Source organism: Rattus norvegicus, chromosome 7 (assembly GCF_036323735.1).
Source record: "Rattus norvegicus strain BN/NHsdMcwi chromosome 7, GRCr8, whole genome shotgun sequence".
In the NCBI taxonomy this organism is placed as follows: Eukaryota; Metazoa; Chordata; class Mammalia; order Rodentia; family Muridae; genus Rattus; species Rattus norvegicus.
The window spans coordinates 27,338,281-27,361,938 of NC_086025.1; the positions used below are offsets into that span (position 1 = coordinate 27,338,281).

General features: G+C 48.7%; 1 protein-coding gene across 14 annotated transcripts in view; it reads left to right on the forward strand.

Moving 5' to 3' along the window:
• Positions 1-23,658, forward strand: part of Anks1b (ankyrin repeat and sterile alpha motif domain containing 1B) — a 1,165,904-nt gene that overhangs the window by 1,137,632 nt on the left and 4,614 nt on the right. For 12 of the 14 annotated variants that reach the window (NM_001414940.1, NM_001271371.3, XM_039079050.2 and 9 more), the window contains 2 exons: positions 3,446-3,583; positions 20,933-21,100. In NM_001414940.1, the coding sequence (NP_001401869.1) occupies positions 3,446-3,583; positions 20,933-21,100 (306 nt within the window). Of the gene's footprint in view, positions 1-3,445; positions 3,584-20,932; positions 21,101-21,719; positions 22,011-23,658 lie in introns of those variants that run through there. The other 2 variants (XM_017594832.3, XM_063263441.1) reach the window with 1 other exon arrangement.

Consider the following 23,658-nt stretch of genomic DNA (forward strand, 5'->3'; position numbering starts at 1 on the left):
TTCCCTGCGATTGCACTAGAAAAAAATATCAGAGTGGAATCTTTTTCACTTTAGTTTGTGTTTTTTTTTTTCTCCCTTTGAATGCCAACTTCCAACATGGCAATAAGTACTCATTGTTTTTCATAGCACGCACTTCTCATAAGCAGCTGGGAGTCCCGTGAGACCACAGTTGGTGCGCAGTGCAGTCTTCAGAATGGGACACCTGTGCGTGGGCATCTCTGGCTCTCTCCGAGCACTGCCTGCATCCTGGTCCTTCTCTAGGGGGAACATCTCAGTCCCTTGATACAAAAGAGTCTAGCCTAAGGAAGAGGTCAGGAGGAGCTCTCTGCTGCAGGGTGACGGTGAAGGGTGTGACGAGGGGCAGACTCCTAGGCTGCATCCCTTTGGCACCTCACACCCTTCTTCGAATCATCATATTAAGTGGCTGGACCAAACAATTTATTTTGTTCCGTATCCACCAGGCCAGAGACATCTATACCTGTTTCTCTACTCAATGAGAGGTGGCAGTCAGGCAGAAGTTGACAGCCGTAAAGTTGTCAAACCCTACCCAAAGGAGAGTAGATGAGGCCCTCCCCAGCCCTTCTCATGAGCTTTTGTCAAACTCTGTCTTCCTTAGAACAAACACTCTTAGACATGAATGCTAACAACATACAAAGAGTCCGGTCTTACATGGAGCTACGGACAGTACCTTAGGATACCATCACTCATGTTAACGTCACCTTTTAATGTATGGAGTAGCCAGAAACTGATGCCTGGCTGAAGTGAGAAAAGTGCTCTCTTCTTTGAGTCTTCTCCAAAGAGTGAGTTGACCATCCAGTCTCCACACAATCATAGAGCAGCTGCAGAGTCCTTGGCTCCGTTCCGTGGAGAGAGAACTGGCCTCCCTATCCTCAAAAGTGAGAGAGGCAGCATCTTCACTCAGACATCCCAGTTCTCACCATGGCCTACCAAGGATACAAAGGTCTGTGAATATATTCCTGCCTGACTGTAGGCTACCTCAATAGCAGTTCTTTCCTCCTAGCGGAGACATTCTCAACAGCAAGGAAAGATGATGTCTGTACGATACAAGCATCACAGATACCTCGAAGAAGCACGAAAGCCAACACTGAGCCTGGGATGTGCTTCAGTGACACAGCATCAGCCAAGCATGTGAGGCATACACAGGGCTCCATTCTCCATGCTAGGCCTGGCCTCTCAGGGACAAGAAGGGAAAGGCCTCCAGAAAAGTCCTAGGAGGGTTTAGATCAGAGAGGAAGACAGAGCACCGGAGAGCCAGCTTCCCTGCTTCGTGGTTTTGCGCAGAACCGCAACACTGTGGAAATGAATTGTCAGAGCCAGGAGATCGAGTGCAGCAAACCCCAAAGCGCACTTGTAACATCTCCCTAAGGCTGACAAAGGTCTTCAAGGATGCAAATGGCAGCTTAAAGACAGAGCCAGTACTCACCGGCTGGTTGTAGCTCCTGGGCAGGTGTTTTAGCTATTTGACTCGGTGTTCTGACAAAATGCAAGATAGAAGCAAGATGGAGAGAGGGTTTGTCTTGGCTCAGGTTTAGGTGCCGGCAGGCAGGCCACAGGGACCATCCCTTGAGGCAGCTGGTCACATTGCAAACACAGTAAGGATATGTTACACCCAACTCCATCTCTCCCTTTCAGTCAGTCTAGGAACGGACCCATGGATTGGTGCCGCCCACAGTGGGCAAGCGTTCCCCCGCCTCAATGCACAGTAATCAGAATAACCCCCACAAGCATGCCCAGAAACACTTATCCCAAGTGGACGTAGATCCCATCACTAACTAGATTGACAACACTAACCATCACATCAGGTGAAGCCACTCAGCACAGACTTCTGGAGTCCAGCAACCCCAATCCAGTGATAGCCAAGGCTCCCCGCACCTGGGAACACAGCACCTTCAAAGGCTATGCAGACCATAAAATTCCTTCTGAAGACTCACCGGTTCCTAATTTAGTGCTCTGTTTAAAGAAGTGCTACCTGAATGTAGGAAGAAGAGCGTGACTCTGGATACTGAAGCTATTCGGCAGTAGAATGTTACTTGTTTATGGTTTCCAATTTCAATTTGAGTTATTTTTGACAGAGCAGCTGCACACAGTGTCAGCATTCGAGGCCACGGAGAAGAATGTCTTAATTTAATTGTCTTCTATGTGTTAATTCTGTAATTGCTTTCCGACCACAGAGCTTGGTAGAGTGAGGGACGTGAAGTACTCGCGGAGGGTGCTAGCAGGGAAGGACATTTTGTAAGTGTTTTTAAGCATTGATGAGCAGACTCAGAACATTGTATTGCCAACGGGTTCTTTAAGATATGCAATTAGAAAGTAATTAGGGTAACTGAAGCATTGGGGGGGGGGGGTTCATATTTGTGACAACCGCAAAAGACATGTGAGAAATTATAAGATTAAAAGGAAGATTGTGTTATTACAGGGCTTTTTAAATACATCTGCGTTATCAAAAGAGATTTCCAGCAGGTTTTGCAGCAAAAGATGACATCCTCCGGTTACTTGTCCAGTGCCGCAGGACAATGGCACTGAACTGTTCCCTCCCAACAGTTATTTTCAAAGGCTAGGAGGGAGAGGACACAAGAGATGCAGTCCTATCAAAACAGAGAGGAGGGAGGATGAAAAGCAGTACAGTGAGCTCAAAAGCCTGTCAGCTCTCCGGAAGAAACCTCAGCCCCCTTCACACCTCCCCTGTGTGAGGCACACACCTGCAAGAGAGCGGCAGAGGTCCACGCTCACGTGCAGGCACACGCACCATTATTCTGTCGTGGGTCTAGTGAGAACAGAGATATCCTACCCATAGATCCTGGCATCCACCCGAAACCCGAATATCCCATTGCATGTTCCCCTGGTCTGCAGTCACAGGGCCTCCTGAGAAGTTGAGGAGAGAGGCTTCCCCCCTCCTGCTTGGTTCTGAAGCCTCCCTCACTGTGGGACCACTTGTCTAACCCAACCAAAGTCCCCGGGTTCCATCCCAGCACCAAAGAGTGACAAACACAGACTCGAAGGGTCAAGGCAGCCTCCTTCGGTCACAGCTCCCCTCACGCGTGCAGGCGACAGATAATCGCTCCTACACAGGATTAGCAGCGGGCGACCCCGCATCTACAGCTGGACATGGGAACCAGAAATGGAAAAATGCTTAGTAATTTCTATCACCCAGGCCGCTTCCACGCGTAGCGTCTGTCGAGAGCCGCTGACCCGGAATATGGCTATCTTAGGTTGTTTATTATTATCATTGATTATTATTAAGTGTGAAAATGTTCCTTCTGGACCTGGCGTCATACATTTACCCACGGACAGCGCATTGAATCACTTTGACTATGGCCAGTCTAGAACCTTCTAGAGAAAAGAAAAGCGACAGATTACCTGTCCTGTTTCTAACATGCGTTGATTCTCAGTGGGAAGCAGTGATCATTTGTGTCGTTTCTTCTAGAACATAATTGCCGAGCATGAAATTCGTAATATCTCTTGTGCTGCCCAGGACCCAGAAGACCTCTCAACCTTTGCTTATATCACAAAAGATCTGAAGTCCAACCACCACTACTGTCACGTGTTTACTGCCTTTGATGTGGTGAGTTCCCCCCCTCTTGGATGGATGGGTGGATGGATGAATGGATGGATGGATGGATGGATCAGTTTGCTCAGGCTGCCAAGAGAAAACATCGCAATCTACGTTGTCTAACCATCAGAAATTTACTCCCCGTGTTTTTCGAGGCCACAAATCCATGACCAAAGTTACAGTAGGCCTGGTTTCTTCTCAGTCCACTCTCCCTCCAACATAACTGTAAACAGTCGCTTTCTCATCAGGTCGTGTCTGTGGTCTTCCTTGTGTCCAGATTCTCTCCTTCTTTCAAGGACAACAGTCAGCCTGGACTAGAGCCCGCACTAATAACCTGTGTTGTTAACTCGGTCTTCTGCAAGGCTCTGTCTGCCAATCCCATCACACCAGAGGTACTAGAGATTAGATCTCCAAACAGGATTTTCGAAGCGATCCCAACTCAACCCATAAAGCCATAAAGAAGTATTTTTAGCAGGCTTAGCTCGCTTGAGTTTCCCATTCGGTCAGTCTCCCATTCAAGTTCGAACTCTATACCTTTCTGATTTCTCAGCAGTCGATACTCAAGTCTCACCTTCTCTTTTCCGATCTGAGAAATACAGTAAGACCAAGCTTCTTGTCCCTTCATTATCTCTGCATGCTTCTCCTGTGGCCATTTCTAAGTATTAGGCACGATAAATACATTTACCTCTGTAATATTCAGCTTTCTTTATTGAGTTTAGATACTGTACAAATAACAGTGGGGAGCCCCAAAGTGTGGCCCGTATGTTCTTTTCAGAGTAAGTCTTAAAACGACTTCCCTGAGGCGTGGCGCCATGCATAGCCGTATTTGTCATTAGGCCTGGAAACTGGGTTATTACGGCCTTCAAAAATGAAAACAAAATTAAATTTAAACAAAAATGTAACAATGCATGTCCCCTTAGGATAGGCCCACCCTCAAGATGACACGAGTCGCCCAACTCTAGCAATGAGATAGAATCCTGGCCCATCCTGCAGTTTAAGCAGGTAGAACAGGTGTGGCTGTGAGCCCCAAATAACTTAGAATCGGAAGAATGTGAAAGGCCACTTTATGTGATTTTTTTTCTTCCCCGCTCCCTGGATTTTTTTAAATAAATAGATTTGGAGAATTAAACATAAATCAGTGTAACACGTTTTAGGAAATCCAGGATGGTTCGGTGTGGTGGGTACAAGAATGTTCTGGGGTTGGGGATTTAGCTCAGTGGTAGAGCACTTGCCTAGGAAGCACAAGGCCCTGGGTTCGGTCCCCAGCTCCGAAAAAAAAGAACCAAAAAAAAAAAAAAAAAAAAGAATGTTCTAAGGCATTTCTTCCACCTCTAACAGACCCCACAGACCAAGTCCAGCCATGTTGCAAATCTGCACCATGCTAGGGACCATCATCCAGGCTACACTTAACAACCTTGGTGTCTTGTTGTGCGTCACTCAGTCCTGTAGGTCTTGGTGACTGAAAATTGGAAAGGATGCATGTGGGCTTTTAAAATACCCTCTCTGGTTGAGGAGAGGTGAGGAGAATAATACAAAACCGGTGTGTGGTGGGGACCGCAAAGCAAAACTCTGCAAGGTTGCTTTAAGTATCTCTAAATTCAACCGTTTGCACAGACTTAAAGCTCTGATTAAAGTCATTCCATTTGGGACTCGTAGGACATGCAATATTGCATTGTTGATGCCAAGAATGTACGTGTAACCTGCCCTTCTTGGGAAACTCCATTGTTTCTCTAGAACAGTCAGATCTCATTCTTTCCGCAAGGAGTTTGGTTTTCATGGCGAACTTTCCTCTCTGAGAGCAAGACAGGTGGTACAGAAAGAACAGGCAGATTCCGGTTCACCCCAGCCCAGCTTCCTCCCTGTTTCCCGACCTTAGACTTTTTGGAGTCCCAATTTCCTGATGAATAGAATGGAGACCAGGGTTTACGTCCCATGCTTTTTCATCAAGATTGAAGGAGCGTGTGTAGAACTCCTCACAAATAAAGGAGTTAGGCGTTGGCTGGCTCCTCTCCCACCTCCTCCCTGCTGACTGATATCAGCCAACAGCTTGTCCCTTTCCTGCTAAAGGATGAGCTCGGCCTCCCGTATACATTACTTCCCCTCTGCTGCTGGAAAAACAGACACAAATGAGACCTGCAGTAGAAAACTGGGCGGAGCATCCTAGCTCACCAGACCTCAGGGCCCCTCAGCTGCTTCAATCACCTCATGTTACTGTCCCAGGCTTCTCCAGCCTTTCCCCCAAGAGATGCATCACTTTCAAAAAAAAAAAAAAAAAGAGCTGCATTGTTAAGATTGTATATGATTTCTAAAACCAGCACCTGTGGACATTTGACCCCACGGTGACACCCCAACCAGGCGCTCAATCAGAAGGACAGGTGGGGGTCGGGGGATAAGGACTGTTTAGTTCTATGATCAGTGTGTCTTGATAAATTTGGAGGACCTGTGGCCCAACTGCTACAGCTTTTTTATCTACCATCCAGATGTTTGACTTAACATAGACACCCAGAAGCTGGGCTTTCTTGGATCTGCTCCAAAGGACTTTTTTTTTTTTTTTCGTTTTACACAAATCTGGCTTTTTAATCTCCTCGAAGTGAACAAAGTTTGTCCAACTTCGAAAATAGTAACAGGGGCCATCAGCCTTCCCCTGGACCCCTGAGCAATTCTGAGACACAGCAGCTTTGCTTGGGGGGAAGAAAAGGTTTCTCTGTGTCTCTATATAGGACAATTCCATATTCCAGTCTGGATCTTAAGGCTTTACAATTCATTTAGGGCAGTCCCCTGAGTTACCCGAGATGACAAAAGAGAGCAACAAATTCCGGGTAACACTGCAAGTGCATATTTAACCTTCTAGGTGGTCTGAATGAGTGGTTGTTTTCCAGCTTAAGGTTACAGCCCTTTGACCTTGTAGACCTTTGATGGGCAGCACACTTTACGTACTATTATAGCATACGGTCTGGTTTTATCTGCCTTCAAGAAGACCTCAGTGATGTGTAGGAACTGGAACCTTTCCCATAGAAACCCTGTGGCCTCAGAGGAGAGCACACAGCTTTCCTATGAAAACTAGACCGAATCGTCCACAGTTTGTTTCCCACGCACTGTGGTGCACTGGACGCATGCAGATTGGAGCAAGGAGTGGCCTGTGCTCTTTCCCAGGCTTCCCTGGTCCTGGAGAGCACTTCACAGCAGTGGCCTGTGTGGTTTGGAGAATGTTAGGTTAGGTGATTGCCCAACCTCTTTCCATCCGAATTCACATGGACACTAAATTTACCCTTTAGTATTTTCACTTTCCAGTGATATGGAGGTAGAAATGAAGAGAATGGAGGAAAACAATTGAGGGTTATAGATCAGCTGCTTTTGTCGTTGATCTGATTTAAAACACTGCTTAGGGGATGAAGGGTCCCCCTCTGCTCACAGCGCGTTGTGGCAGAGAAAAGACGGCATCCAGAACATGAGGCAGCTGGTCCCACGGCATCCGCCATCAGGAATCACAGAGCGGTGTGTGCTGTTCTTAGCCCCTTTCTCTCCACGTTCAGGGTGAGTGTTCCCTCCTCAGTTAAAGCTATCCAGAAACAACCTCATAGAGTCAACCCAGAGGCCTGTCTCCTCACGTGGTTCTAAATTCAACTGAGAGCAAAGACTAATCACTGCTGTTTAAGTTACTTTGCTCCTGTGGGTCAGCACCACCAAACCCACGCTGTGTTTTAGAGTCTGTGTCCACAGTGTTGTGGGATCTGATTTCTGTTCATCCCACACTGACTGGCACGTCTCAATCTCTGTAGATCGGCTTTCCTAGGCTCCAGCTGAGCCGTGACATCATACAAAGAGGAGCAGCAGGGTTAGGCTAGGAAAGGAGGGTGTGTTTGACAACAAGAAGTCTGAGACTTACAAATATATTTAGCCTTATTTCCTTATCTCATAACCTCCATGAGTGATGGGGAACTCTAAGTAAGATTGTAGCCATGAACAACGCAAGCTGCAGTCAGTCATTGTCCTGAGGAGGCTCCCGGGCATAGGCAACACAATACTACCAAGGGACTTTGGAGGCTCGTCTTCTCTCATTCAGTCAGTAGTGAGCTAGTATGGGTAGGTTAGACTGGAAATATGTTGATGCATCCATTCCCTATGGGAGGGAGTATCCGTTGCGCTTTAAAAATCTGGGAAGGACTTCAGTAGTTTTAAATGGTAAACACTTCCCTTTTTTGTCAGACTGGGCATTGAACTCTGATCCTTGTGCATGCTAAGTAGGCACTCTACCACTGAGCTATCAACTCAGCTCTTTACAGAAGAAAGAAAGAAAGAAACAAAGAAACAAAGAAAGAAACAAGGAAAGAAACAAAGAAAGAAACAAGGAAAGAAACAAAGAAAGAAGCAAAGAAAGAAGCAAAGAAAGAAAGAAAGAAAGAAAGAAAGAAAGGAAAGCATTAGAAAGCTTTACCTTTTCTGCTAGACCAACAGGTTCTCAGCCTGTGGCTTTTGACCCCTGAGGGTGGGAGGGGGGGTCTAACGACCCTTTCACAGGGATCAAATATCATATATCCCCTGCATATGAGATATTTACATTATGACTTATAGCAGTAGCAAAATTACAATTATGAAGTAGCAATGAAAATTTTATAGTCGGGGTCACCACAACATGAAGAACTGTATTAAAGGGCCAAAGTATTAGGAAGGGCGAGAAGCACTGGGCTAGAACCTCGCTAATTCTTAGTTGTCTGTAAAGAGCACATTTTCATGCTCTGGTATGTTTATTTATGCTTATTCTTCTCTTATTTGTAATTCTTCAGTTCTGTGCTCTTCTGTGTTCAAACTGTGGTAGGGCCGAGATTGGCTTGGGACTCTGTAGGTAATGTTGAAGCCCTGTTGCTGGAAATCAGCACCTGTGGGAGATGGAGCTCCCTCTTCCCTGGGATTTTGTGGCCAGATGTGAACCGTGAAAGGATCTAAACTAAAAGGAATACAAATCACAATATTCAGAAAACACAGTCAGCCAGCTGTGGAGTGGCATGCAATTCTGTTTCACCGTCAGTAGATGCCAAGGGGAGCTAACACACTGCAGTCAGCCACACAGTGACCAGGAATCAGGTGCACCAGGAATGTGTAGAAAAGAGTTGTGTTGTGAGACCAAACACACGCTCACCACAGATGAGTAGGACCTATGTCAGCACGCAACTTGGAGCGTGATGAGTTCACTTCCTAATTTTCTCAGCCATTCTTACATTCCCTAAGCCCTCTACTAGAGTACAAGATGGTCTCTGTGGAATCGAGATTCCCGGGGAAGGGGGTGGGGGAAGCTTCCACTGCCACTACAAGGTGTGAAATCCACAAAGAAATCCTGATCCTTTGTGAGTTGACCACTGACAAGGGAACTAACATTATTTATGGGTATAGGCATTCTTCTTGGTCTGTTTCTCATTTTCTCTAACCGAAAGCGGCTCCAGTCTACTTGACTCTGACGCTGTGAAAAATAAATGGCACTAGATGAAGACATGAACATACAGAGAGCTGCCAAGACCGTACTGTGATGAGTCCTCTGGCTACTCTCAGACAGACAGGCTGGAGTCGCCACCTTCATTGAGAGGAGACCCTGTTCTATCCAGACAGTTGACTTTGGGCCGAAAGTTGAGATGTATAGGAATTGTCCTTGATTGAATTTTTTTTTTAAAGTAGCATTTCAAGCCCTGTGGTCCTTTCATACCAATGCTTCCCACAAAAACAAAAACAAAGCAAAACCATGGCTGGATTAACACTTCTGTGGGTCTCTGAAAATCACCCGATCCATAAACCAAAGGTGGGTGGATACCCAGAGATCAATATTATTTTCTCCTGTCCTTCTTGTAAAGGGTGGTATAGTAAATCAGTCTCGTGTTTGGACAGTTAGAAAGTAGGCATTTTGGATTTTTCTCGCAGACTGCTTCACTGAGTTTATATGTGTCCAGGAATCTATCCTGGGACAGGCTAGTTCAAAAGCCTGTGTGGACTGGCAAGCCCACTGACATTCACGGCTCTTCTGTAAAATGATACAGTACTTGTATATGCTATTTGCATATATATAGTATCACGCACTCTTTATATCATCATATAATATCAGTGCTATGCAAATGCTTCCCTCGGTATATTGTTTGGGAAGAAAAGAGTCCATACATATTCCAAGACATGAAAACGCAGTCTTTCCTACCCATCCAGAATCACTAACAGCTAATTCCATCTAGGCACCCTTCCAAAATAACTGAGTAGCAATGACATTTAAGGGTGTGGCCTTTGGGTCCAGCTTAGATCATGTCTATGGTTGTGGTCTTTGCAGTCAGATAGACCACATTTAGGGGTGTAGCCTTTGCCGTTTTGGATCTAAAATTGGTCTCTAGCTCCATAATTTGAGCAAGAATATCTTGTTTCCCTTGTCTATAACATAGAGATATCAGTAGTGCCCGTGTCAGAATTCAATGAGGCACCACATGCCTACCTTACAATGCAATGTTTCCAGTAAGTCATAGCTGCTAAGGATGTGGAGAACAGGAGGGACAGCTGTAATACGACATTCTTGCCATCGGTCCCTTGGTTAAGATTTATGTCTCAGGCTTTGGTTTTCAGCATACCTTTAGTGTTTCTTTTATTCCACATCTGAGAGAAAAAGTAAAATCTTATACAAACGCGCACCTATATTTATTGTGTGCCTGCCGTGAGCCACATACAGGTCCCTGCTCTCGAAGCACTGCAGATCTCGTTGGGTTATAAACAAATAATTACACTAAAATTATATCCCTGTCATCATGAGGTTGTCCCAGTGCCCAGCAGGATGGGGTCTCCCAGAGGAGAGGTACTTGGCTGGTAGCTGAAACATTTACTTTGTGAGAACATGTGGGAAGTTTGGAGGCATTGACACCGCATTAATTCACTTCAGAAGGATGAGCCTCGGGCCTTAGGCGGGCATCTGCAATACGCAGCCTGCCGTTCGTTCCTCAAGCTCTGTATCCATGGCTTTCACCAGCCACAGATCAAAGATGCTCTGAAAAGAATTGACTCTGTACTCAGCATGGATCAACTTGTTTTCCTTGTCATTAGCCCCTAACCGGTATTGTACAGTGAGGTATTTGGATAGAATATACATTTGCTTAGTATTTCAAGTCATCTAGAGGTGGCATAGAGTCATCTAGGGGTATTCCCAGGTGTTGTACAGTTACCACCCCATTGTGTATGAAACACTTGAGCATCCTCAGTTCAGTCCAAATACAGACAGATGGCTGTACTGAGTTTACTCGGTCAAGGAAGTGGGCACCTGGACTTGACAAAGATTCTCAAGAGCAAGCCTCTTGGGCTTGCCTTGAATTTGGCGAGAGCCCCATTTCTAAGGCTTCGTGAGCCAGTAAAGAATTTACTATGGCTTCCTCTACACACATTGGTTGCAAGAAGATGAAATCTGGAAGGCCCATTTTCTTGCCAGGTACATCAGGGGTCTTTCATTATCCTAGGGGTCCTGTCCCCACAGGGTGGATGTGAGAAGCCACACTTGGCCAGAAACCACAGGAGGTGAATCCACGAGCTGACCCCGTGCTACTGTGTGAGGTCCCTGTGGAAAACCTGGTCTTTTACCAGGAAGCAAGTCATGACTCGGCGGGCTTGCCGAGCCTTCTATACCTGGGGTGGGGCATGACGTTAAAACCTTAATCGTTGTCGTGGGCTGCTCTACCACCTTCCCAAGTACTGTCTTTGAGGGAGGTATAATGGCATGTAAAAGCTGCTCATGATACAGCATTACATGAAAAGCAAGTTATAAAAATGTGCATAGAATATTATCCAGATTTGATATCTAAATCCACACACATAAATATTCATATACCCTATAAAGCACACGAATGTGTATACAGATATAAAGCGAAAACACAACGAAATGTAACAGCAGATGCATCCCAGCAGCGGAATTTTACAGGTGAACTTAATCTTGTTCTGTCTTCTCTGTGTCTCTGACACTGTCTACACGAACTCCTACTATAACTAGGCAAAGTAACCTCCCTTCTCTCTCAGCGTAAATTAGCTACAAAGAAAGAGTCTGCATATCGGCCAGTCGATATGTCAGTTCTGGCCCAAACAAACCTCCCGGCAGAGGAGCCCCTCCTGATCCTAAAGGCTGAAGATCATGATTAGGCGACGTGTATTAACTATAAACTATTCGGGTGGAGCTCCTAGGAGGTACTTGGGAAAATTAGCTGTGGTGAAGCTAAAGAGATGTCAATGGAGTCTGTGAATATGCCCAGAATATTCTCAGTTATTTTTGCCCCTGGACGTGGGTGGAGCAAGTTGTAGAGGAAGCTTCTCCCAGCTTTTAGAAGACAAGAATTCAAGCAAGATGGAGACAAAGAGACCCATGGTCTCTGGAGGCCACCCTGACAAGCCAGACACTTCCTCCATCCCACGGCATTTGCTCAGCATTTGCTCGTGAGGTCTTTCTGTGGGGGGAAAAAGGAGTTAAAACAACAGGATGGCCCATCTCCATCCATCTCGATCCATCTCAATCCTAAGGTACAGGTCCCTTATCTTAGGGACCTACTGCAGCTTCCTCCTTCATTTAATCCAACACCTGTTGGGTACCAACCATATACTAGACTTGCTAAGTTGAAGGGAGCAAGTACCCCTCAAGGCACCCAGTGAACTAGAGAATCAGAGCTACCGTAGGGAAAATCCTGACAAATGCCATAAAATAGCAAAGCTATGCCCAAGGGGTAAGGGACTACAAGCAAGAGACCCTGGCTTAGCCTGGGGAAACAGGAAAAGGAGACTCAGGGAGAGCCTTGAGGAGCTCACCCCTGGAGGATGTCTCCAAAGATGAGCAGTAATTCACCAAGTAATCCACAGATCGCAGACAAGAAAGGGGTACAGACTGGGTGAAAGGCTTGGGCGTTTGGGATAGTTCTGAGGAGGTGATTGCTGACAGGAAAAGCTTTTCACAGTATCAGGAATCGATGTTAGGGACTTGAGCATATTAGGCAAGGTCTCCATCACTGAGCTGCATCCCAGCATTCTCTATTTATTATTTTTAAAAACGGGGCCCCACCAGTTGCCTACACTGGCCTTGAACTCACTCCGTAGCCCAGGCAGGCCTTAAAGTTGCAATCCTCCTGCCTCAGCCTCTCTGATAGTCTAGGATTGAAGGCCTGCATCTCCGGGCCCCGCTGAAATAATAATATTTTTCAAGATGACAGCGACCCTTGGTCATTGCCTCTTGAAGCATTAACTGGAAAGTTGTTGCAGTCCCCATCTGGCCTTTGAATAGTGTCCCCGTTTAGCATGGCTTCAACTGTGCATGTCCCTCTGGGACCTCTTATCCTTTACTCATTGATTGTATCGTTATCTGACTGGGTGGAGGACTGACATCAGCTTCTCCCCAGAGAATCCTAGAGCTCCTAGCATAAAAGGAAACCAAAAAACTCCTCTTCTTCCTCATCCTCCTCCTCCTTCCCATCCTCCTCTTCCTTCTTCCTCATCTTCTAGATTTATCTTTTACTATTTTATGTGTATGAGTGTTTTGCCCACATGTAGGCCTGTACACCAAATGCATGCCTTGTGCTCGAGGCTTGAGGAGGTAATGAGCCTCCACAGGGGTGCTAGGGAATCGAACCTGCATCTTTGCAATAAAAGCTCTTAATCACCGGGCCCTCACACCTACTTCTCAGTCTGCCTCTTCAGCAACATGTCTGGTGAGCATGATAAAGATGTCATCCCCACTGTGCTTAGCAGATGCAGAAAACCTAAGGGCTTTGCTCATGGTCTACCACTGGAGCCATTGACAGCTGACCTGAGGCTAATCAGGACAGTAATTACTAGTGATGTATTTCTTATTAATTAAATAATAATTATTAATAAGTCTAGGCTCCTGCCTCCCAGGTGAAGGCACAGCCCTTGTCTTTGAATGTCTGATCCAAACACCTTCCTGGTTGCAAGGAGCCCATGCTGATCTCATGAAGGAATAGCCAGGGCTAGGGCTGTAGCTTCCAAGGCTGTGGAACCAACACATTGTTCATGATCCCAATCATGACAATGCGGCCACTGGTTTTTTAATCCTAATGGGAAGTCTAGCTAGACAGGTTGGAATTGACTTCTCCTAAAGCATGCTTCTTCTCTCGACTAGGGAGTCCTTCCCACCTCAGCTCAATTCCCTTCTTGTCACACTCACCTAATGGCGTGGATGCCCTATCCAACACATTCTTCTCAGGAACAGGCTAGGCAAAGCGACCCCTTCGATAAGCGTTGAAGTGAATGAGTGTACGCTCACACTGCCTCGCTGCATTCTAGACAAGATTCGGGATGCCCCCATTAATAGATGCAACAGGCATGAATGTATGGGGACACATAAATGTAAACTAGGGGAAATACAGACTGGAGTCCAGGCCAGAGTTCTAGAATATCTAAGTCCTAATACCTGTTGACAGCACAGAGCTCTGCATGGTTATCAAATAGGCCTCTGAACGTCTAGAGGTCAAGGTGAGTGGCAGGATTTCTCTAAAAGGAAAATATACACCTTCACCACAAAAAGCAAATCCTCGGTGAGGCTTGAGTCAGAAAGCCCTGGTACCCATGAAGTGGTATTGCGCACCCATTCTCCATGAGCATCTATATAGTGATACTCCACAACATGGTATCTTGGGGGTGGGGAGGAATAAGTGTGAAATCATTCTTGACTTGAATGTGATGGTGCCCCCCACCCGGTAGAGCCATGTGAACTTGTCCAATCTTATCACTGTTGCTGATCCTGAGTCCCTCATAGATGGAAAGGTGGCGATAATTTGGCCTCTGTAACACACTGTGAGGGTTACAGAGTCCACAGTCCAGAGCAGTGGCCCTCAACCTTCCCAATGCTGTGACTCTTCAACACAGCTACGCATGTTGTGGTGACCTCCCTCCCCCCACCATAAAATTATCTTGTTGATAGTTCGCAACTGTAATTCTACTGCTGCTATAAATCATGATATAAATATAGGATATGCAGGATATCTACTATGGGATTCCCAAAGGGGTCAAAGCCCACAGGTTGAAAACTGCTAGCCTTGTCTCTGGGACACTATTCGGGCCTGGGGCAGTAGCTTAGAAGATTTAGACATAGGTTTAGATTTAGATCTAGACGGTAATGAGGGGGAAGCAGAAGATGCTTTGCTGAGATGGAGGAAATGCAGAGTTGGTGCTATGCTCCAACCCCGCACAACGCTTGAGAGTGGATGCACGGAGCGTCCACAGAGCGACATTCTCAGTGAGGCTTTACAGGAGTTAGACCAAAGATGATTTGACTCTCTCTTCTGTACTTGGAGAAGAGTCTTGGGAGGCTTCAGGTAACAGTAAGTGCTGGATATTGTAAAAGTCAACCGAGCGGACGTTAGGATTGAAATCCCATGTGAAAACCGAAGAGTCTAAGCCAGATTCATGACCAGATAGACGGCCAGCCCGCTGATCCACGGAGGCGAGCCAGACGAGCACCTGCATGCAAGCCCTGGATCGTGCTGGAAAATCATCCCTGGGGTTCTCAGCCAAAGAAGGAACAGGAGGCCTAGAGCCCCAAGGGGAAGCACGAGGAATGAATAGGATGAGTTTGAGAATCAGAATAGAAAAATGTTACAATCAAAAAAATTATTCATCATCATTTAAATGAAGTTCAGAACACAAAAGGAAGTTTTAAAAAAGTAATCCACTGTGGGGGTGTAGCTCAGTGGTAGAACAGCTGCCTAGCAGGGCAAGGAGCTAAATGTGATCCTTGGCATTCGCAGAGGGAGAGGGGAAGGGGAAAGGGGGAGAGAGAGAGGGAGGAAGGAAGAGAGGGAGGAAGGGAGGGGGAAGAGGGGAGAAGGGGAGAGAGAGAGGGAGAGAGGGAGGAAGGAAAGGGGAAAGGAGAGAGGGAGAGAGGGAAGAAGGGAAAGGGGGAAGGGGGAAGGAGAGAGGGAGAGAGGGAGGAAGGGAAGGAGAAAGGGGGAGGAAGAGAAGGAGGAAGGGAGGAGGGAAAGGGGGAGAGAGAGAAGGAGGGGGAGAGGGAGAGAGAGAGAAACCTTCCACAAGCTCAACAGTCATGATCACTAGTATTAATGTTTCAAGATATGCATGTTTCCTATGCATATGTTTCTACATACTCTTTAAGACATGATCCCACTGTATAGCCCAGGCTGTCCTAGAACTTGGGAACTTCATGCCTCTGTTTCCTGAGCACTCAGGATTACAGGTGGGCACCAGCAGGCCCAGCTTTTACACAGCCTCCTAACCAGTTGTTTTCAGTGACCCATTTTTGCATCATTTTTTAAAAAAGATTTATCTATTATTTTATGTATATGAGTATCCTATCTGCATGTACGCCTGCCTACCAGATCCCATTACAGATGGTTGTGAGCCACCATGTGGTTGTTGGGAATTGAACTCAGGACCTCTGGAAGAGCAGCCAGTGCTCTTAACCGCTGAGCCATCTCTCCAGCCCCTCCCCCGCCCCTCGTTTTCATCTTAAATGGCTACCCAGTATTCCACTGCCTGGTACTGTGTGCTGTATGAGATGTTCATGAAATCTTTATAGATCATCATGAACACTCTTAGACGCAATGTCACAGAACCCTTGAGCCTAGCAGATTTTCAAGCTCAGCAGAGACTTCCTAGGGAGCACTTAACTTACATGTTCCATTCCCTGGGTACCAGGACTTTGGGGGAGGGGTGCAGATTGCCTACAGTCTATAATACAGTTTTCCTACAGTCAAAAGGAAGGATGTGCCAAGTCAGCCTCAGGACCGGGCTGCAGGACAACGGGGTACATTTCTTTGTTCCTCTGTGATCCTCCTTTGTTGCCCAGAAGCAGCTTGGTGGGACCTTTGGCCCCTCCATCATTGGATGAGCATTTTATGGACACTATAGGTTAGACACAGGCCAGGGAGCAGGGGCATGACCAGGACAAGTTCCATTAGGATCCTGATGATGCTAAACTGCAGTCCTGGCTGCCTGGAAGAACCCACAGTTAACACCAGCGGCCTGTACACACACACACACACACACACACACACACACACACACACACACACACACACCCCAGTTTGCAAAAGAGAAATATGTTCCCATCTACCGGGTGCCATTAGACTTCACACTTGAGATATGTTGGTCCCTTACATTTCTCATCCACATATAGGAGTCCTTAGGAAAGAGGAAAAAAAGAAGGAAAGGTGTGATTTTTTTCATAAGCACCCCATTTTTATCCCCCCACTGAATTGGGACTCCCCGCCTTTATCCTAAATGATATAGCACATCTAGAGCACTTTTCAGGGCATGTGGCACATGGTAATACATGTCGGCCATTGGGTTCAATGTTGTCGGTGAGTCTCTAAATGATCCAGTAAGATAGATAGCTATATATGAGAAAGCTGAGGGTCAGAATAAGAGCCTTCCAGTAATTACCCCTATGACCACACCAAACATACAACGCACATGCATGTTACTGTCCTTCACTGAACTGTGCCATGTAGAAAACACTCAAAGCCACTGACCATTCGTCCCTAGAGATTTACGGCGGGCAGGTAAACTGGAGATTGAACCTACAGCCTTGTATGCGCTAGCTAAGCATTCTACCACTGAGCTACGACCTCAGCCCCAGGTGACTGTCTTCTCATAAGCCACAAAGACGCCACAAAGACACAGGAGAAGCCTAGGTCACAACCACATAGCATTTGAGAGTTCAACAAACACAAACCTAAAAGAATTCCAGTTTATGCCCACAGGTGGCAAAGGTGGGAAGGAATAACTGTGACCTTTGACAGGGCAGGACCCCAGACTTCAAATGCTTGATTGATAGCCACTGTCCACCACAGCTCAGAGACTGGGAGCTCCGCTTCACACACTGCCTAAGCCAGGGAGGGAGGGCTCAGCCAGCCTTGCTTTGCTGTTTATGGTGATGAGCTAAAGATTGCGTAATAAGCACCAATCAAGATAAGGGCGTAAAAGCAACATTTGTTTCATTACCCTCATGGTGCTGAGTCCATACTTCTGAGGTTCTGCTCTTTGCTCCACCATATCTGGGGTCTCCGTTTGGGCCGGCTTGGATGGTTGTGAATGACCAGTCTTGGTCTGCCTAGGCCTTGAGGTTCCTCCATGTACTTGGTGCCAATTGGCGCCATAAGTCCTACATGTAAGGGCTAGGCTGGGAAATGTGCCGTGGCTGGACTGGTGCAGCCTCGGTCCTTAGCAGGCAGCACCCCCGCCCCCCCCCCCGACTCTCTCAGCATCCAATCACAATGGCCTCAGAGCTGTCAGACTTTACACAGCCCTGACTCCTGGAGCAATGCTACAAGAGGGCCACGCAGAGGCTGTGAGACTCCTCCCATCCGTACAACAGTAAAATTGCCTTCACATTACTCATGGTAATTAGCATATTAATATAATGACTATGCTTAATGTCTAATTAAGTCCTGCTACAATATGGCTTTCTATGTTGGCCTTATAGTGTCCAGCCCTTGGGAAAACCATTCTCCTTCCATTGTGCCTAGTGGGGATGACGCAGCTGAGGCAGGCGGAATGATCCGGCAACAAACACATGAGAATATGTCAGGGGGAGGGTATGGCTCCATGGTAGGAGCGTCTGCCTGCTCAGGGACCTGTTCCATCCCTGGAGAAAAAAGGAAGGAAGGAAGGAAGGGAGGGAGGGAGGGAGGGAGGGAGGGAGGGAGGGAGGGAGAAGAAGAGAGGACAAAAGGAGGTAGAAAGCAAGAAGGAAGGAAGGGAGAGGGGGGAGGAAGGAAGGGAGAGAGAGGGAAGGGAGAGAGGGAAGGAAGGAGAGACAGACAGGCAGGCAGGCAAGACACCTGTCATCCCAGCTTTGGGAAGGCTGAGGCAGGACGACTGCCACAAGTTCAAAGCCAGTTAGGGACTAGGTGATCTGGTCTCCCTTTCTTCCTTGGAGACTCTCCTAACACCAGTCACTCATTTAAAAAGAAGGGACCAAACATCTAACCTTGCATGGCACGAAAGCTTTTGGTTTCCCATAGTAACCCAGAGTGACCATTTGAAAGCCTCAGCCACTCAAAGGAGCAGCTTTGAGTTCCATGTGAAGGCACCCGTGGTCTCACTCAGCTCTCACTCTCAGGAAACTGCCTGAGGGTAGCGGTGAAGGAATCCGCACCCTAAGCTCACTGCTCCTGCGTGCGGAGGCTGCCTGTTAGCTTCTCACCAGACTCAGAAGACAAACATCTGCTCACAGCACCCTCACAGAAAGAACGGAACCATCCTGACATCTGCGAAGTCAGAAGCCCCGTCGGACTTCCACACACCCCGCCCCCACCTCCGTCCTGCCCCCTCCCACCCACCTCCTAGCCCCGCCCTGCCCCTGCCCCCCAGCCCCGCCCCTCCCACCCCAGCCCCGCCCCCACCTCCGTCCTGCCCCCTCCCCCGCACCTCCCACCCCAGCCCCGCCCCTCCCACCCTAGCCCCGCCCTGTCCCTGCCCCCTCCCCCGCCCCTCCCACCCCAGCCCCGCCCCTCCCACCCTAGCCCCGCCCTGCCCCTGCCCCCCTCCCCCCGCACCTCCCAGCCCCGCCCCTCCCACCCTAGCCCCGCCCTGCCCCTGCCCCCCTCCCCCGCCCCTCCCACCCTAGCCCCGCCCTGCCCCTGCCCCCTCCCCAACCCCTCCCACCCCAGCCCCGCCCTGCCCCTGCCCCTGCCCCCCTCCCCCGCCCCTCCCACCTCAGCCCCGCCCTGCCCCTGCCCCCCACCACCACCCTGAGGCAAAGCTGCCAAAGACTGCACAGTGCAGGCAGTGTAGGCAGAGGAAAGGGCTCAGTGTGCAGTGATGGTCAGAACTGCCTCCCAGTCCTCCTCCACCATCATCGGTTAGTGTGTTGCTAATTTACTTGTCTGACTCATCTGTGGAGGCAAACATGGCTTCGTGTTCACCACGGGAAGTACTTGGCCTAGCTGTACAAGGGACAGGATGACAGGATCAAATGTCCAGCTGATAGGAACATAGAGATCGACTCACCCTCTGTCCCACCAGCTCCCAAGATTATAGGCATTGCCCCACTTGGGTCCAAGACCAGAGCACTTGATGGGGCTTTGATCTAAAGTCTGGTTGGTCCAGACCTGGTGAGACTCTTCCCATGGCCTTGGAAAGCCACCTCATGTCGTCCATCCTCACTGAGTGCTGAGGACAACAAGAGTCCCTAACGCTTCTCAAAGCATGCTGGGAAGGGCTGTGGAGAAGTAATAAGAACAGGAAGGCAGAGTGTACTTTCCACAGAAGCAGAGTGCTACCTGCAAATCTGAAAAACACCATAGACACTGCAGGGACGGTCGCAGAATGAAAACCTTGAGACAGACAGTGGCTGTCCTTAGCCTGTGCAGCAGCACTGAGAACATCCTCAGGCTGAGAGTGTGGTTCGACACAAAGCATTTGCTAAGCATGCATGAAGGCCACAGGTTCAATGCCCGGGCTCGCTGGGTAGACCGGTAGGCACCCACTTCTATGATGCCTTCTGACATATGGATGTTGCAGCTCAGATCCCGCCTTTGAGCGGGCTAATGTCATGTTGTCCCTGTGGGAGAAAATAAGAAGAAGCTGCATGTGGGAGAGAAAGCAGAAGTCAAAAATAAGTATGTGAAGAAAGGCAGGAACAACCCAGGGAAGAACCGGTCTGTGCAAAGGATATATATCCGGGGAGAGGTTTGGTATGGTATCCTGGCCTGACAAACTCTCGTCTCTTGGTGATTTGATGATAAAATATAGAGCGTGAACCCTTGGGGAGTGCAAAACCCTCAAGAAATAGACAGATAATTAGCTCTGTTTGAACAATGTTTGCATGTTCACCGCTGCAACTGTGAGACTCCACGCCAGCATGACTAATGCTCGCCCCTCTCCTCCCTCCCCCTCCCCCGCCTAAATTAGACTCTGATTGTGTTTCAGATATATTCACTGAATCACAGATGTTTGAGGTAAAAAGACCCAAAGTTCTCAGGAACACTGCCCATGGAGCGTGTGGGATCATCTTTCGCAGGCTCCACCGGGGTGCTCCACACACAGGGACAGGGCCGCCACGACCCCCTTTCCCCATCCAAGTCTCATGAACACAGAAGCCACCCACAAGAGAGCTGCACCTGGAGGAGCCCCCCGGGGGGCTGGTGGGTTACTTGAGGACTCTGCTTATAGGGAATGAATGGGGGTAGTCTGGCAGCCTGGGTCCACACAAGGATGCTACCTCAGAGGCTAACATCCAGAGTGACCCGTTCTAACAGATTTCCCGTGAGTCACTGCAGCAGCTGCCAGTGGGGTAGTTCAAGGTCCGCGCTGTTCCTCAGCCATCCATTCACTCTGACCCTTTATGTGCCTATACAGTGAATGCTTTTATTGTTGTTTGTTTGTTTGCCCTTGCAGAATTTAGCCTATGAAATCATCCTAACGCTGGGGCAGGCATTTGAGGTCGCTTACCAGCTAGCTCTACAAGCAAGAAAAGGGGGCCATTCCTCCACGCTTCCGGAGAGCTTTGAGAACAAGCCCTCGAAACCCATCCCAAAGCCCCGAGTTAGCATTCGCAAGTCAGTGGTAAGTACAAGACAGAGATATCTCTAAGCCTGCAACCAGAGGGAAGGGGGTTGCGAACAGGACCCGGTGCGGTGAGGGAGGCCTTTAGAATCCAGCCTGCCCTCCCCTGTCCTTTCCCCGTGGTCTCCTGCTGGCATGTGACCATGACTCCTGCAGGCTCAAAGAATCCTCTCCCCAGAACCCAAAGGTAGCAGAGAAAACCACATTTTTTTCTCTGCCGCCTGCAGCAGCAGCCTTGCGAGAGCAGAACACTAGCCGCTGCTTCTGGTTTTGCCCCAGCTCACCAGAAGGCTTAGGAAAGTCTGGGGGCAGCCTTCTCTGAGGCCTCGCCTGCCACCCAACCGCGGGACAGAGCCTCTGCCCTCCAGAGAGATGTTCGTAAGCTCAAGGTGACGATATCCTAGCACCCTCCTGGCTAAAGCTCGATACCACAGTTTCTGGGTCTTTCAGGAGGCCGTGGCGTCACCATCGAGATGCCTGGGCCACGCCCCACCGGGCGCTTGCCTTCCCTCTGGACGGCTGAAGCTCTCCGCAGCCTAGTAACTGTTAGAAGGTGATACCCCTCCTCCTTGTCATCTGCCTCCCTCCAGGAACTTCCTCCCTTCCCTCCCTCCCACAGGATCCGCAGACATCCTGTCCCAACAGGCTGGTATGACTTCAAAGCACCGCCTCTGGTAGTAGCACCACCCCAGAGCTGGAAGGCTCCCAGCCAGCTCCCATCCGCTCTCTGTTCCAGCTACCATCCTGCATCCTAGAATCTCTGGGATTGGCACCGGGCAGGCCCCCAGAATGCGTTGCCCCCCCTCACCCCGCCATCTTCCCATCTGCTACATTCTCCTCCTCCCAGCAGCTCTCAACCTCCGTGTCATGAGGAAATAGACATTTTTAACCTCCAAAGAGAGGTTCCTTCCTTTGGGATGATGTGGCAATCTCTGGATTACACCTTTGGGGCCCCTCTCCTGTCTCTGCTCTTGGTAACTTCAGCACCCATGGGACGACCTCTCAACCTCTGACCTCTTCAAGTCCCTGACCATTGTCCTCCTGCACCCCAGAAGGCCTCTGCTGATTGGTCACTACCAGCGGCTGCTGCACCTCTCAGATCCCAGGTCACACTCCTATCCCTGACCCTCCTGCCTCAGCACCTCCCCAGCCCACGCTCCCTGCTCTCTACTCCCCCCAGACCTTGACACACCCCCAGAACCCTAGAAATGTCGGTCCAATTTGTTTTTAAGCATCTCCACCTTCAGGGTTAGCCAGTGCAGAACCTTGCCTCTCTACCCCTGTCCCCAGCCAAGTAAATGACACAACACTTCACCGTGCTGCTTGTCGCCAAAGTCCCCAAGTCACCTTGATTGCTGTTGTACCCACACCTCCATATCCGGCCCATGAGCAGAGACCAATCTTTGCTCCCCTCGAACACACTTCCAGTCTGCCCACTCCTCTCTACTTCCTCCATCACCCCCCTAATCCAGGTCCAGTACACACCCAGTGACCCCATTTCTCCCCACAGCAAAACCTGGCACCCTAAAAATAAAATACCAGACCCTACTCCCCCATCATACTCGGTGATACCCAGACCCTCCCGTTCCTTGAGTATATACTGCTCAGTCCTACTGGATTCTTTCTTTTCTTTTCTTTTCTTTTTTTTCTTTTCTTTTTTTCGGAGCTGGGGACTGAACCCAGGGCCTTGCGCTTGTTAGGCAAGCGCTCTATCACTGAGCTAAATCCCCAACCCCCTACTGGATTCTTTATGCCACCTGTGATTGCTCTCTTCCACCTCCTCTGACCTCCGAATTCTGCACCACGGCATGGTATCATTCAGGTTTTAGCTGCATGAAGCTTTTCCTAACCAGGGTAGATGCTTGGTCACATTGTAGCCTCTCTTCGTTCTACTTAGTGTTGACTGAGCTTTCTACTTACTGCTTATTTCTGCCTCTCTTCCTGCACAAAAAATACCTGCTCCACGAGGTACACTGGCATGCTGTCACCCCAGGGCCAGGCCCACAGCAGCACTTACCCCAAACCTGTGGTTAAAGACATGAGGTGGTAAGGGTGGACTTAACGAACATATCCTTGAGTATGATTATTAGACTTCTGAGTGTCCAGGAATGCACAGCGTGTTTGTGGGAATTGCCACTTACACGACTCCATTCCTTCTCCTGTGGGCTGGAGAAGTCTGTTCACTGCACGCACCTCCTTCCGGCTTCACTGCTGTCCACATAGACAACTTCCAGAGGAGTCCAAAGGGTTTGCTGCCATAAGGGCTCATAGAATATTCATCTAGACGCCCTCTCTGGAAAACAGAAGAGTACACAGTTTTACCTGGCTCAGGATCCAGGCCCTCACCAGGCTGCAGAATTCTCACATCCTCAGCTCTGGTTGTTTACTATTAGGAAACACACAGTGCTCCTAAAGGCCCTTCCCTTGTTCTAGGGAGACACGGTGGAAACCGCGGCAGAAGGCAGCCCGATAGGCTCAGGCCCTGCAGCCTCCAGCAGGTTAAAAAGTCTCCTGGTAGAGGGGACTGAGCAAGCCTTCCAGAAATTCCTTGGCCCAAT